This window comes from Lissotriton vulgaris, chromosome 7 (genome assembly GCF_964263255.1).
Source record: "Lissotriton vulgaris chromosome 7, aLisVul1.2, whole genome shotgun sequence".
NCBI classification, from domain to species: Eukaryota; Metazoa; Chordata; class Amphibia; order Caudata; family Salamandridae; genus Lissotriton; species Lissotriton vulgaris.
The window spans coordinates 823,619,848-823,635,594 of NC_141695.1; the positions used below are offsets into that span (position 1 = coordinate 823,619,848).

The 15,747-nt window shown below is 51.3% G+C and overlaps 1 protein-coding gene across 1 annotated transcript in view; it reads left to right on the forward strand.

Moving 5' to 3' along the window:
• DNAH17 (dynein axonemal heavy chain 17) overlaps positions 1 to 11,978 on the forward strand; it is a 15,539,113-nt gene extending 15,527,135 nt beyond the window's left edge. The window contains exon 82 of the mRNA XM_086931082.1: positions 11,731 to 11,978. Within this exon, the coding sequence (XP_086787208.1) occupies positions 11,731 to 11,978 (248 nt within the window). The remainder of the gene's footprint in view (positions 1 to 11,730) is intronic.
• Positions 11,979 to 15,747: the final 3,769 nt, after the last annotated feature.

Genomic DNA, 15,747 nt, shown 5'->3' on the forward strand with positions numbered 1-15,747 from the left:
TGGTGGTGTCCCCGGGTGATGTGGTGTGTTAGAAATGGGATCCCTTGCGCCAAAGTCAGTCAGAGACCACCACTCCTAAGTCAGGGCAAGGGAGATACACGCCAAGATAACCCCTGCTCACCCTCTAGGTAACGTGGCGCGAGCAGCAAGGCTAAACTTGGAGGCGATATGAGTTAATTATTTGCGCACGCACCCCAGCAACAACACCCATTGCCCACCACAAAGGAAACTCCACACAAGGTTATACATAAAAATAGCCTTTGTATTACACCAAAACACATTAGATAAAAACACACACTTTACAATGTGCCAACAGGCACGGGCAGAATTTACAAGGGATATGTACAAGACAGGGCCACTTTGACCACTGTCAGGAATCAGCACTTTCAGATCTTAGAATACAATACTTGTAGGCCTAGAACTTAGAACATAGAGCCTATCGGACAGTACCTCCCGTCCTGGTTGCGGGATAATGCGAGTGACCTCCTTAGTAAACTTGAGCGGGCGGCCAGCTAGCTACAAGCGTTTCTCTGGGGCGACCAATGTGTGCGGCTCAGAAGAGGAGGGGGAGGCAGGATGCGGGCGGCCCAGCGAAGCGGCGCGGCTCAGGGGAGAGCGGCGCAGCTCGAGGCTTGGACGGGCGGCCGGCACGAGCTGCCGAGGGGAGTGAGCGAGGCATACTTCAGCGAGGCCCCAGTGGCCCAGGGAGATCAGACAAGTCCCAGCAATTTGTCAGAGAAGGTACAAATAGAGTCCACTGGTCCTGGGACTCTGGTCAGGGGGCGAGCTCAGTATCAAGCCCTTGGAATATCACTTAGAACATAACAGAAAATCACTGTAGCCCAAAACAAGTATCTGCTGGTAATCAGGTAAGTACCACCTACGCAATCCTAACCACCTTAGGAACAGGTCACGCAGGGAACCAGGACCTCACTAGCACCACCTGTACTAGCAAGAACAACCACCTAAGTATCACAATACAAGTAGGGGCATAGACCTGGGGACAAAACACATGATGCATAAACATACATTCAGAGGTGCAGGGAAGGAAAACACATGATGTATCAACAACACATTCAGCGGTGTAAGGAACACATGACGCATCAACACACGTTCAGCGGTGTAAGGAACAAGGCACATGATGCATCTACAACACATTCAGAGGTGCAGCAAAGAACACTTCCCATAAATCACATTAACACAGAACTGACATCAAAAGTCCAGGGTCCAGGTTGCTCCACTGCACCAAGACCTAAACGTGGCAGCTGCCCACAAAGTGCTGGGCAGCTGTAGATGCTGGGGGGGGGGGCAACTTGGGAGCCTCGCAAGCTCTGAACATATATTTGTTCCCTTTTTGGAGCCTCACTGGGCTCTGAGTACAGTAACCAAATGCGGCGCTTCTGAGCCTCTCGGGGCTCTAAAAACAAGGTGGGCCCTGGAGCCTCGGGCTCCTAATTAACAAATGCCCCCAGAGCCTTCGCGGCTCTAACAAACAACTGGGCCACGTTGGAGCCTTCTCGGGCTCATGAATAACGGGGGGTGGTGGAATCCCTCTCGGGGGACTCTCGATTAAGAACTGCCCCCCTGAGCCTCTCGGGCTCGGTTTCACATAGGCGGAGTCCCTATCGGGGGACTCGGTCATCAGGGAAGGCCCCACAGGACTCTGAGCACCCGAGCGCTCGCACTGGAGGGGAGGGGCGGGCTCCGGCAATGTGCCCCGACGCCCCTCCTCTCCTTCCTGCAGCACTCACCGGGTTGTGGACGCGCAGGTCTCTTCTCGCTCTCCGGGGCTCTCCCTCGCTCCTGGGGGCCACGGGGGGGGGGGGGGAGACGGCAGATTCTCTAGGCACTTCAGGAGCGCGGAGTAGGCTCCCGCCGCTTCCTGCTTCCTCGGGCTCCGGGGGCGGGACTAGGCAATCTGCTCGGGCTGGCAGCCAATCACGGCGCGGCCCGGGGACGACGTCACCAGGGAATCCCGGGCCGGCAGCCAATCACGGCGCGGCCCGGGGACAGCGCACAGGGAATCCCGGGCCGGCAGCCAATCACGGCACGGCCCCGGGAAAACATCACAAGGGGTCCCGGGCCGGCGGTGGTGACTCGGGGAAAATGACGAGGGGTAGGCTCCCTCGAGAGTAACACATAAAACGAGGCAGACCCTCGTTGGGGGCCCAGGGCTCTTTTCAAGAACGGGGCAAATGCCGGGTGGGCACCGGCTTGGTAAGAACAGCGCTCCCAAGCGCTAGGTCAGACAGAAAGCGCTCCCAGCGCTACAAGCAGGATAAAGCGCTTCCCCAGCGCTAGAGCCACAGAACAAGCGCTCCCAGGCGCTTTAGGGAAGTCCATAGTCCAGCAAAGTCCTGCAGGAGTCCAGGGGCTGGGCAGGGCCCAGGGAGGCAAGCCTTCCCCCGGGCCCCAGCAGCAGCATGCCCCTGGTCAGATTCAAGTTGAGAACAAGAACATTTTTCAAGAGGTCACAGCCTCTTTTTATACAGACAATTCCTTTGTCTTTGGGCAGGGTGGGGGCAGAACCAGTCGCAGCTGGTCTGTGAGCACTGTTGATGGGCTCAACCACCCTCTCTATTCACTGGCAGGGCTTGGGTCATTAGACGCACCACAGGGGGCGGAGCCAGCATTGTGTTGGGGAAACCCAGCCTCACTCAGGACACAGGTACAGCCCCTCCCTCACATCAGCATGCTAATCTCTCCATTCACCACCGGGGCAGACCCACACAGACTCCTGGAGCCTGGCATCCCAGCCAGCTCCAGCCAATCACACGCCAGGCATATTTTACATTAATATGCCAACTCCTAGAAGTGGCCCTTCCGCACAAGACACAGTCATGCCACATACATCGTTGCGAAGCATTCAATCACACGAGTGTGCACATACCAAACTTGAGCATGAACGCCTCACGCATCAGGAACTACCAGGGACACAGACATTCCCCATGCATTCCTATGGGAGGGCAGGCCAATCTCACTCCACGCACTCAGGGAGCGCACGCACTTTACACTGCGCCACAGTGTCAAAGTGCGCAAAGACCAGAAATCACTATCACTGGGTCACAAACACCAAGCAAAAAGTTCAGGGGTGAACCTGCCAGAAGGGCCAAGTCCAACATGGTGGTATCCCCGAGTATTGTGGTGGTGTCCCTGAGTGGGGCTCCTGAGTGATGTGGTGGTGTCCCTGAGTGATGTGGTGGTGTTCCTGTGTGATGTGGAGGTGCCCCTGAGTGATGTGGTGGTGTCCCAGAGTGATGTGGTGGTGTCCCAGAGTGATGCAGTGTTGTTCCTGAATGATGTGGTGGTGTCCCTGAGTGATATGGCGGTGTCCCTGAGTGATGTGGTGGTGTCTCTGAGTGATGTGCTGGTTTCCCTGAGTGATGCGGTGGTGTCCCCGAGTGATGTGGTGGTGTCTCTGAGTGATGTGGTGGTGACCTTGAGTGATGTGGTGGTGTCCCTGAGTGGTGCCCCTGAGTGATATGGTGGTGTCCCTGAGTGATGTGGTGGTGTCCCCGAGTGATGTAGTGGTGTTCCTGAGTGATTTAGTGGTGTTCCTGAGTGATGTGGTGGTGTTCCAGAGTGATGGGTTGGTGTTCCAGAGTGATGTGGGGGTGTTCCCGAGTGATGTGGTGGTGTCCCCGAGTGATGTGGTGGTGTCCCCGAGTGATGTGATGGTGTCCCCGAGTGATGTGATGGTGCCCCCGAGTGATGTGGTGGTGCCCCCGAGTGATGTGGTGGTGCCCCCGAGTGATGTGGTGGTGCCCCCGAGTGATGTGGTGGTGTCACCGTGTGATGTGGTGGTGTCCCCGAGTGATGTGGTGGTATCCCCGAGTGATGTGGTGGTGTCCCTGAGTGGGGCTCCTGAGTGATGTGGTGGTGTCCCTGAGTGATGTGGTGGTGTCCCTGAGTGATGAGGTGGTGTCCCAGAGTGATATGGTGGTGTCCCAGAGTGATATGGTGGTGTCCCAGAGTGATATGGTGGTGTCCCAGAGTGATATGGTGGTGTCCCAGAGTGATGTGGTGGTGCCCCTTAATGATGTGGTGGTGTCCCCAAGTGATGTGGTGGTGCCCCGAGTGATGTGGTGGTGTCCCTGAGTGATGTGGTGGTGTCCCCAAGTGATGTGGTGGTGTCCCCAAGTGATGTGGTGGTGTCCCTGAGTGGGGCTCCTGAGTGATGTGGGGGTGTCCCTGAGTGATGTGGTGGTGTCCCTGAGTGATGTGGTGGTGTCCCCGAGTGATGTGGTGGTGTCCCCGAGTGATGTGGTGGTGACCCCGAGTGATGTGGTGGTGCCCCCGAGTGATGTGGTGGTGTCCCCGAGTGATGTGGTGGTGTTCCTGGGTGGTGTCCCCGTGTGATTTGGTGGTGTCCCCGAGTGATGTGGTGGTATCCCCGAGTGATGTGGTGGTGTCCCTGAGTGGGGCTCCTGAGTGATGTGGTGGTGTCCCTGAGTGATGTGGTGGTGTCCCTGAGTGATGTGGTGGTGTCCCAGAGTGATGTGGTGGTGTCCCAGAGTGATATGGTGGTGTCCCAGAGTGATATGGTGGTGTCCCAGAGTGATGTGATGGTGTCCCAGAGTGATGTGGTGGTGTCCCAGAGTGATGTGGTGGTGCCCCTGAGTGATGTGGTGGTGACCCCAAGTGATGTGGTGGTGTCCCCAAGTGATGTGGTGGTGTCCCCGAGTGATGTGGTGGTACCCCCGAGTGATGTGGTGGTGCCCCCGAGTGATGTGGTGGTGCCCCCGAGTGATGTGGTGGTGCCCCTGAGTGATGTGGTGGTGTCCCCGAGTGATGTGGTGGTGTCCCCGCGTGGTGTCCCCGTGTGATGTGGTGGTGTCCCCGAGTGTTGTGGTGGTATCTCCGAGTGTTGTGGTGGTGTCCCTGAGTGGGGCTCCTGAGTGATGTGGTGGTGTCCCTGAGTGATGTGGTGGTGTCCCTGAGTGATGTGGTGGTGTCCCAGAGGGATGTGGTGGTGTCCCAGAGTGATGTGGTGGTGTCCCAGAGTGATGTGGTGGTGTCCCAGAGTGATGTGGTGGTGTCCCAGAGTGATGTGGTGGTGTTCCCGAGTGATGTGGTGGTGTCCCCGATTGATGTGGTGGTGTCCCCGAGTGATGTGGTGGTGTCCCCGAGTGATTTGGTGGTGTCCCCGAGTGATGTGGTGGTGCCCCTAAGTGGTGCCCCTGAGTGATGTGGTGTGTCCCCGAGTGATGTGGTGGTGTCCCCGAGTGATGTGGTGGTGTCCCAGAGTTATGTGGTGGTGTCCCAGAGTTATGTGGTGGTGTCCCCGAGTGATGTGGTGGTGTCCCCGAGTGATGTGGTGGTGTCCCCGGGTGGTGTCCCCGTGTGATTTGGTGGTGTCCCCGAGTGATGTGGTGGTATCCCCGAGTGATGTGGTGGTGTCCCTGAGTGGGGCTCCTGAGTGATGTGGTGGTGTCCCTGAGTGATGTGGTGGTGTCCCTGAGTATTTTGATGGTGTCCCAGGGTGATGTGGTGGTGCCCCTGAGTGGTGCCCCTGAGTGATGTGGTGGTGTCCCTGAGTGATGTGGTGGTGTCCCCGAGTGATGTAGTGGTGTTCCTGAGTGATGTAGTGGTGTTCCTGAGTGATGTGGTGGTGTTCCAGAGTGATGTGGTGGTGTTCCAGAGTAATGTGGTGGTGTTCCCGAGTGATGTGGTGGTGTCCCCGAGTGATGTGGTGGTGTCCCCGAGTGATGTGGTGGTGTCCCCGGGTGGTGTCCCCGTGTGATGTGGTGGTGTCCCCGAGTGATGTGGTGGTATCCCCGAGTGATGTGGTGGTGTCCCTGAGTGTGGCTCCTGAGTGATGTGGTGGTGTCCCTGAGTGATGTGGTGGTGTCCCTGAGTGATGTGGTGGTGTCCCTGAGTGATGTGGTGGTGTCCCAGAGTGATATGGCGGTGTCCCAGAGTGATATGGTGGTGTCCCAGAGTGATATGGTGGTGTCCCAGAGTGATGTGGTGGTGCCCCTGAGTGATGTGGTGGTGTCCCCAAGTGATGTGGTGGTGCCCCTGAGTGATGTGGTGGTGTCCCTGAGTGATGTGGTGTGTGAGGGTGTGTGGGGGTGTGAGGGTGTGAGAGGGTTGTGAGGGTGAGGTGTGTGATGGTGGGTGAGGGTTGTGAGGGTGGGTGACGGTGAAGGGGTGTGAGGGTGAGGGAGGGTGGTGAGGGTGAGGGTCCGAAGTAATTGGTGGCAGGTCAGACATCATAAGACAGAGGGTAGAGTCTGTGTGGTGACTCCGTTGGTCAGTTTTAGAATCAGGAGGGGCAGAGTCAGCACAGACTGCGAGGGATCAACGTGTCTAAAGCATAGCGGATTTAGCATTGCAGCTCAAGTCGAGTGTTTTCAAGCTGAGTGTTCCTAGAGAGATGGCAACACAGCAACAGCATTTGAGGAGCAAGGCTACTGTAAACAAGCACGATAGGCTTTCACTTTCGTCCAGAAACAAGCTCTCGTCATTGCTGTGGCGGTGGAGCGTCAGCCTTTGAAGTCTGATGCAGAGGCACAGATAAATGGTTGTGCGCGATGTGCACGCGGGAGGGCAGGGGAGAGGCAGCCTTTGAAGTCTGATGCCGAGGCACAGACGAATGGCTGGCTCTGTGCACGCGCATAGATCACATGAACTGTATGCGATCCGCAGCCGTTTTGGTAGACTTTTCTTTTCCGCTTACTATAATCTCGCCGGAGTAATGCGCAAGCCCATTGGCTCAGGCGAGACCTAAAAACCTTGGCAGAAAGAATGGGGACGGGAAACAAACCTTCAACAGGGCAGGCACACTACGAGGAAGTGACCAAGGCTAGGAAGGTTTGGAGGGCAGGCCTGGCAGCACGGAGAGCGAACTGAGCACAGCACTGTAGTCTCCCTGAGGGAGGAATACAAATAGTGGGGGCAAGGGCGCTGTAATTGATATATCAATAACAGCATTAATTTTTTTCCTCATTATGAAAAGAGGCTCAAAACAGGAAGTACAAACCAAACTAAAATCCTACCAAAGGAAGCCCAACTGACTTTTGACTTCCAAAATGACAACAAAAAGGATAAAAGAAATATAAGCAACAAGCGAGAGGCACAGCTTGGGAGGCAGCACTAACCCAACTGTGGCATTAATAGGAGGTGGGAGGGAGAAATGCTATAGTTAAACCTAAGCAGCTATGACACCAAAGATGACCACAGGCAAACAGTAACAGAGCAGGAAACCAATAAATAAATAGTTCCCAGAAGAACAGATAAAGAACCATAGTGTAATGAGACAGAACTTAGTCCCTGCTGCCTGAGAGGAACCAGAAAGAAGAAGGAGGGACAAAGAGGCAGGACTGACTACTAGCAAGCAAGGATTTTTAAAGAACACGTACAAATGAAAAGTAAAGGCAAGCAACGGGTCCAGTTGGAACGCCACAACAAAATTACAACAGATCGCTAAGCAACAACTCAAGTGCGATCTACGCTCGTCCTAATTTTTGAGGTGTCTGTTAGAACTGGTTATTTCTGGTTGGCTAAGGCCACGCCAAAGCCAGGCAGAAACCACCATTCTAGTCAGGGCAAGGGAGTCACATGCCAAGGTAACCCCTGCTCACCCCCTTGGTAGCTTGGCACGAGCAGACAGGCTTATCCCGGAGGCAATGTGTAAAGCATTTGCGCACGCACACAACAGCAACAACATCCTAGGCACACCACAAAAGGAACTCCACACAAGGTTATATAAAAATAACTTTTGTATTGTCAAAACACATCAGATAGTAATCACACAATATACATTGTGCCAACTGGCACGGGCAATATTCACAAGGGATTATTTACAGGACAGGGCCACATGCGCCACTGTCAGAATCAGAACTTAGTAGAAATAGCACTTCTAGAACATAGAATATAAGATATAAAAACACTGTAGTACAAATTAGCAAATATAGCACACAACCAGTAACTACTGGTAACAGGTAAGTACCACCTACGCACCCCTAACCACCTTAGGAGAATGTCACGCAGGGAACCAGGACCTCACTAGGACCACCTGTACTAGAAAGAACAACCACCTAAGTATCACAATACAATTAGGGGTATAAGCAAGAACACATGATGCATCACAACATTCAGAGGTGTAGGGAAGGAAAACACATGATGCACAAAACATACATTCAGCGGTGTAAGAACAAGGAAGACACATGATGCATAAAAACATTCAGAGGTGCCCGACCACAACTCAATAGCGCAAAAACACATGATGCCTAAAAACATTCAGAGGTGTAAGATCAAGGTGCGTAATCATATTAAATGCATTACATTTCCTAGCACCACATCACATTGCGCGAAACTCACATTAAGCAATTACCATCATAAACATAGCAGATAACCACATTGCACAAAATCACCTTAGGGCCTTGCGCCCTAATCACCTATCAGCCCCCCAGGCCAACTGGTCATACAATAAAGGGACTAAAGAGCCCTGTGTCCAGAATGTCAGGGCGCGCTGCCATGCAGCGCCAGTCAGTTGTGCGCCACTGGCGCAAAACCTAAACGTTGCAGCTGCCCACTAATTGCTGGGCAGCTGAGGACAAATCACAAGGGCCTAAACATTGCAGCTGGCACTAAGTGCTGCGCAGCTGTAAAAAGGCCTGGCACCTCTGTGCCATCTCTGTCCCTCCTAGGGACTCTCTCTCTCTTGCGCCTAAACGGTGCAGCTGCCCACTAATTGCTAGGCAGCTGAGAAATAACAAAAACTGCGGCGGAGCCCTCACTGACCCTCAGTACAGCACTGCTCCAACACGTTGGAGCCACACAGGCTCTGGACATCACCATTAACATGCTGGGGCGACCCATTGCCATCCGCATCTCTCGGGCTCTTTAACACCAAAGGGACCCCAAGCCCCTCGCAGGGACTTTGAACAACTAATAGCCATCGTGGGAGCCACGGGGCTCTGAAAAGAAACATGCCCCCCGCTCTGGAGCCTCTCGTGGGCTCGAAAGGCATGCTCCTGAGCTGCTGGAGTCCCTCGCTGGGGACTCAAAATGCCAAAATGCTCAGGAGCCTCTCGTGGGCTTTAACAAATGACTGGGCCCTCAGAAGAGACTTGCGGGCTCTAAAGAAATAAAATGTCTCCCTGAGCCTCTCAGGGCTCCAAACAAATGAATGGCCCCATTGAGCCTCGCTGGGCTCTTTGCAAACAATGGCGGCCGGTGAGCCCCGGGGCTCTGCACAACAAAATGCCCCCCTTTGTTGGAGCGGCCCCCTCTAGCACAAGCAAGCACCCACGGGGTGCTTCGGGGGCCTCCACAACCATGACGGAAACCCTCACTCACCAGACTCTGGAGACTCGCTGGACTCCTCTTGCTCCGGTCTCGGCTCTTTGTCATGGGGCGGGGCAGCAGCTTCGCACTGCGTTCTCCTCTCTCGGTGCGATGCTGGCGGGGCTCTCTCTCCTCATGGGAGCCCCGCCGTCCCCATGCGCCTGGCTTCTCCCGGTCCTCTCTCATCTCGGGGACTGGGACTTCCACGACGGAGCCCGCGAGGCTCCGGACATGATGCCGGTGCTGGCCCCGCCCACCACCGTCACTTCCGGGTCGCGCTAGGCAGCGGCCCGGCAACCTCTTCGACAAACAGCCCGGACGGCGGCGGTAAACTCTTGGGGGCCACAACGAGGGGTAGGCTCCCTCGTCCACAGCAATGCACACAAAGCAGGGTGGACACCTGCGTAATTACAATCAAACATAAGCGAGGTGGGCTCTCGCAATATAAATAATTACTGAAGCGGGGTGACACCCACCACGAGCCCACGAGGAGAGGGGGATTCCCTCAGCCAGGGCTACAGCGACGCACTGCTCAGCCCCCAGGCTCTCTCTTTTTCTCAGGGAAGTTAAATCCAAGTGCCGAAGCCCAAAAATAAGGCGCAGGAAGGCTGTAATAAAGCTTTGGCAAAAGCAAAGCAATCCAAAAAGGTACCAGCAGTCCTGGAGATCAAAGGATGGAGCAACAGAGCTCCCAGCAAGGAAAATCCTCCAGGCATCCAGGGGCTGGGCAGGGCCCAGGGAGGCAAGCCTTCCCCTGGGCCCAAGCAGCAGCACACCCCTGGCAGGATTCAAGTCAGAAACAAGACCATTTTGTAAGGGGACACAGCCCCTTTTTATACAGAGAAATTCTTTGTCTAGCAGGGTGCAGGCAATGTGAGAACCAGCTACAACTGGTTATAGGGAACTCCTTTCCCAGGCCAGGCTGGGGACACCAGACGCGCCACAGGGGGTGGAGCCAGAATTGTGTGGGGAAAGCCCAGCCCTATTCACTCCCAGGTGCAATCTCCTCCCACCACTCTAGTTGCAGATGCAGTCATTTAACCAAGGGCTGACTCAGACAACCTCCTGGGGGCTCCCCAGCCTCTGTCATCCTCAAACCAGACAGTCAATCCACAAGCAGGCCCAGGCACCCTCCTGGAGCCAGGCTCCAGCCAATCACACGCCAGGCACAAATTACACAAATATGCCAACTTCTAGAAGTAGCACTTCCACACTAGACACAATCAGGCCGCATATACCATTGCGCAGCATTCAATCTCACGAGTTACGCACATACCAAACTCGACCCTGCACTCCCCACACATCAGGAACTACCATGGGCATACATATTCCCTATTCATTCCTATGGAAGGGCAGGTCACTCACCACACATACACAGAGAGCTCACGCACTTTACACTGTACCACAGTGAAAAAGTGCGCAGAGGCCTAAAATCACCAACACCAGGTTCCAGAAACAGGCTAGGAAAAAGCAAAAAAGTCTTGAGGTGAACCTGCCAAAAGGGCCGGGTCCAACAGTGTCCATACAAAAAGAGACATTTCCGTACAATATTGATTCATAATTCACACTAAATAGAAGCAGTTGGTTCACTCTTCAGTGGATTACCACATTGCTCTCATAAAATGCCAATATGGCACGCTATTTTATGTTCTTCATGCAAGTTAAGGTTTCTTTAAAAAGTGTTCTTTTATTTCTGTGTGGGTTTGAAGGAATTAAACAGCACATGAAATTATGAAGCATACCTATGCTGCCAAGCCCCACCCAAGCCTAGCATAACATCAATGTGTGTGTGTGTAATAAAGGATGTTCATGAACTTTACCTATTTCTCCTGCCTAAGGAAGCTTGTGCGACTTAGAAATCGTGGTGCTTGCCTCTTTAATAATCTGTTTTCACAAAGGGATAAACATGGCAGCACCTCACTACGCACATAAGATTTATACACACGCCATATTCAACATTTCACTTTTCTCATGTTTAACAGAAGAAAATATTTTTCAACTATGGAAAATGTAAAGTGTTTTAAGTGAGAACTGATTATTACTCATCGTGGTTGGATACTATTATACAGGTCATGAATTACATGCACTGACTGAGTAAAATGATATAGGTTGTGCAGTTGGTGAAACAGGTACTTTGTATACGCTATTACTATGTATACTTCGGGAAGGTCTTGTGGTGAATAGCAATAGTGGCAGAAAGAGTGATGGAAGTGCATTAGCAGAAATGGAAAGGTGTCCATGTCAGAGGTGAAAAAGATATTGGGCAAGGAGCAGGTAGGTAGCTAGCACAGTTGTAATAATTAGAGTTGTATTTATCGTCCCCAATCCCTAAACATTTGAGCATGCAACCTCTGCTTTCCCCATCACCTCTGCCTGGGACTTGCAACTGGGTCTACAGTACTTGGTCTATGATACTGTTCTCTATCTCCATGGCAGGTGCTCGTTGGGACATACAGAGCTCGGGCATTGCTGAAGCCCGTCTGAAGGAGTTGATGCCGCCGATGCCTGTCCTCTTCATCAAAGCCATACCAGTGGATCGGCAAGAGACCAAGAACATATACGAGTGCCCAGTTTATAAAACGCGGATACGCGGCCCAACGTTTGTCTGGACCTTTAACCTGAAAACGAAAGAAAAACCATCAAGATGGATCCTTGCGGGGGTGGCTTTACTCCTGCAGATGTAACGTACTTCAGGTCTACAGCAGCTGTGCCCTGCGGAATAGGGAACGTACATCTGTTTACTTTCAAACCAACCAGATATCTACATAAAGGCAGTAAAAGTTTAAGTAATGGTTATACAGTGACGTCTATTTCATATGCACGTTTCTCCTTTGTCAGGTTAATGTTTGTAAGTTTTTAAATAAATCCAATTTCATGGTCTGATTTTGTAGTTCTAATTTGTGATCGTTGTCTCTTTCATGGATTCATATGATATTTTGACCTCCCTCTGACTTTGTACACTACTGACATTTGTACGATGATTTACCACCAGGAAATGGTTCTTTCTATTAAAATATAAATAACTTCAGACAAGTTGGGGACCAGATTTATCAAAGTTTTGTGTCACCCTTGCATTGTGCAAGGGCGACACAAAACCCAAGTCAAATTAATCAAGCCACGCAAAGTGGCCCTGCATGGTTTGATAAATCTGGAGTAACGCAAATCAGTGCAAATCACTGCCTTGCGTTACTCTGCCAAAGGGAGGTGTTCCATGGGTGGCGTATGGGTGTTTCCACGCATCCACTCATGGATTTTGGCACAACCCCAGTTTTACCATTAGTGGTAGACCTGGGATTGAGTAAAAAATGCTACGCTTTCCCAGGTGAGACATAAAGAAGAGAAATATCTTTATTTTTCCTAGTTTTTTCCTATTTCTACGTGTGAAACATTCTGCAGCACTCACAGACAGAGGAGAATGCCTTAGAGGATTGTTTTTGTGCAGGAAGGTGTGCCACAAAAACAATCCTGCCTACACTGCATGCACCCTTGCACCATGACGCAAGGGTGCCTGCATTGACACTAGGCAACCAAAAATACGTTGGCATTAGGAAAGGACAGGAATGCGCCATATAGTGGTAAATACGGCACATTGCTACCCTTTCCTTTAGTGCAGCAAGGAGACTTGCTGTGTTGCTCTGCATGGGAAAATGATCAATATGGGCCTAAGAGTGGAGTCGTCATGAATATAACAACTTCATACAAATGTCGTTTGGAAGCATGGAGTGGTTGTGAAAAAAAAGGGCCATCATTTCCTGTTAATAAGCCTTTACCTGAGAGTGCAATTCCTCGTAGGTGCCATCCTTTTCAACGAAATTGTATATCAAACAAGCATTGGCAAAGCCAATAGGTCTGATCTTGAAAATCTATTGTATATATTCTTTGTGTTTTTTATTGTGAGAATATGCCAGAAAAAGAAGAAAAAATGCTGTCTAAATGTGGTTCCCATAAGATTGTCAAAAGCAATTTAAAAAAACAACCACTGACTAGATTTGCAATGGTATTTCCTCATTATTATGAAACCCCAAATTTAGGAACAACAGACTGGCGAAACTAGAAAGAAAAAAAAGTACAATTTGCCGTTTGGTTGAACTGCGATGCTGCAAGAAGGCATCATGACTCACTTCCAACAATGGTAATTAATAGTATAAAACATTCTGCACATCTCTGCTCTGTGTGTGTGTATATATATATATATATATATATATATATATATATATATATATATATATATATATCCAACCACATCCAGGACCCAATATTGGACTGGCCACTCGGAAGCTGTTTGTCAGACATCATCTTTATTGCAGCATGCTGGTGAAGCTGGGAACAGAAAGACACTCTCATGCTGCAATAAAGATGATGTCTGACAAACAGCTTCCGAGTGGCCAGTCCAATATTGGGTCCTGGATGTGGTTGGATGTTTAGCGGCTCCCAAAGTCGCAGACTTGGCCCTTTGAGAGAATTTTTCAACCTGGCTGTAACGAACATTGGTTACAGCACCTCACAGGCGGAAGGGGAGCGAACGCTATCCAGGCGTGCGTTCGTTCCCGCACCTTGTTGCAACAACAAAGCACGGTGAGTCGAGGTCAGAATGTATCACTGTCACCTGACTGGGATGTATATATGGACAATGTTTATGATGGGCGCATCCACTTGGATTAAATAACTTTGAAACTACAGCACCCAGAAGGCCGTGTAAGGCCGCGCCCAAAGGAGGGCAGGTGCTAACTATTTGAAAATGTATCATGCTGCTGCTTCATTTTAAACTTACCAAGCCACTGATGAAGAGAGCCTTTGACTCTCGAAACGCGTTTGGCACTGATACTAGACTGAGAGTGTCTTTCTGTTCCCAGCTTCACCAGCATGCTGCAATAAAGATGATGTCTGACAAACAGCTTCCGAGTGGCCAGTCCAATATTGGGTCCTGGATGTGGTTGGATGTTTAGCGGCTCCCAAAGTCGCGGACTTGGCCCTTTGAGAGAATTTTTCAACCTGGCTGTTACAAACATTGGTTACAGCACCTCACAGGCGGAAGGGGAGCGAACGCTATCCAGGCGTGCGTTCGTTCCCGCACCTTGTTGCAACAACAAAGCAGGGTGAGTCGAGGTCAGAATGTATCACTGTCACCTGACTGGGATGTATATATGGACAATGTTTATGAAGGGCGCATCCACTTGGATTAAATAACTTTGAAACTACAGCACCCAGAAGGCCGTGTAAGGCCGAGCCCAAAGGAGGGCAGGTGCTAACTATTTGAAAATGTATCATGCTGCTGCTTCATTTTAAACTTACCAAGCCACTGATGAAGAGAGCCTTTGACTCTCGAAACGCGTTTGGCACTGATACTAGACTGAGAGTGTCTTTCTGTTCCCAGCTTCACCAGCATGCTGCAATAAAGATGATGTCTGACAAACAGCTTCCGAGTGGCCAGTCCAATATTGGGTCCTGGATGTGGTTGGATGTTTAGCGGCTCCCAAAGTCGCGGACTTGGCCCTTTGAGAGAATTTTTCAACCTGGCTGTTACGAACATTGGTTACAGCACCTCACAGGCGGAAGGGGAGCGAACGCTATCCAGGCGTGCGTTCGTTCCCGCACCTTGTTGCAACAACAAAGCACGGTGAGTCGAGGTCAGAATGTATCACTGTCACCTGACTGGGATGTATATATGGACAATGTTTATGAAGGGCGCATCCACTTGGATTAAATAACTTTGAAACTACAGCACCCAGAAGGCCGTGTAAGGCCGTGCCCAAAGGAGGGCAGGTGCTAACTATTTGAAAATGTATCATGCTGCTGCTTCATTTTAAACTTACCAAGCCACTGATGAAGAGAGCCTTTGACTCTCGAAACGCGTTTGGCACTGATACTAGACTGAGAGTGTCTTTCTGTTCCCAGCTTCACCAGCATGCTGCAATAAAGATGATGTCTGACAAACAGCTTCCGAGTGGCCAGTCCAATATTGGGTCCTGGATGTGGTTGGATGTTTAGCGGCTCCCAAAGTCGCGGACTTGGCCCTTTGAGAGAATTTTTCAACCTGGCTGTTACGAACATTGGTTACAGCACCTCACAGGCGGAAGGGGAGCGAACGCTATCCAGGCGTGCGTTCGTTCCCGCACCTTGTTGCAACAACAAAGCACGGTGAGTCGAGGTCAGAATGTATCACTGTCACCTGACTGGGATGTATATATGGACAATGTTTATGAAGGGCGCATCCACTTGGATTAAATAACTTTGAAACTACAGCACCCAGAAGGCCGTGTAAGGCCGCGCCCAAAGGAGGGCAGGTGCTAACTATTTGAAAATGTATCATGCTGCTGCTTCATTTTAAACTTACCAAGCCACTGATGAAGAGAGCCTTTGACTCTCGAAACGCGTTTGGCACTGATACTAGACTGAGAGTGTCTTTCTGTTCCCAGCTTCACCAGCATGCTGCAATAAAGATGATGTCTGACA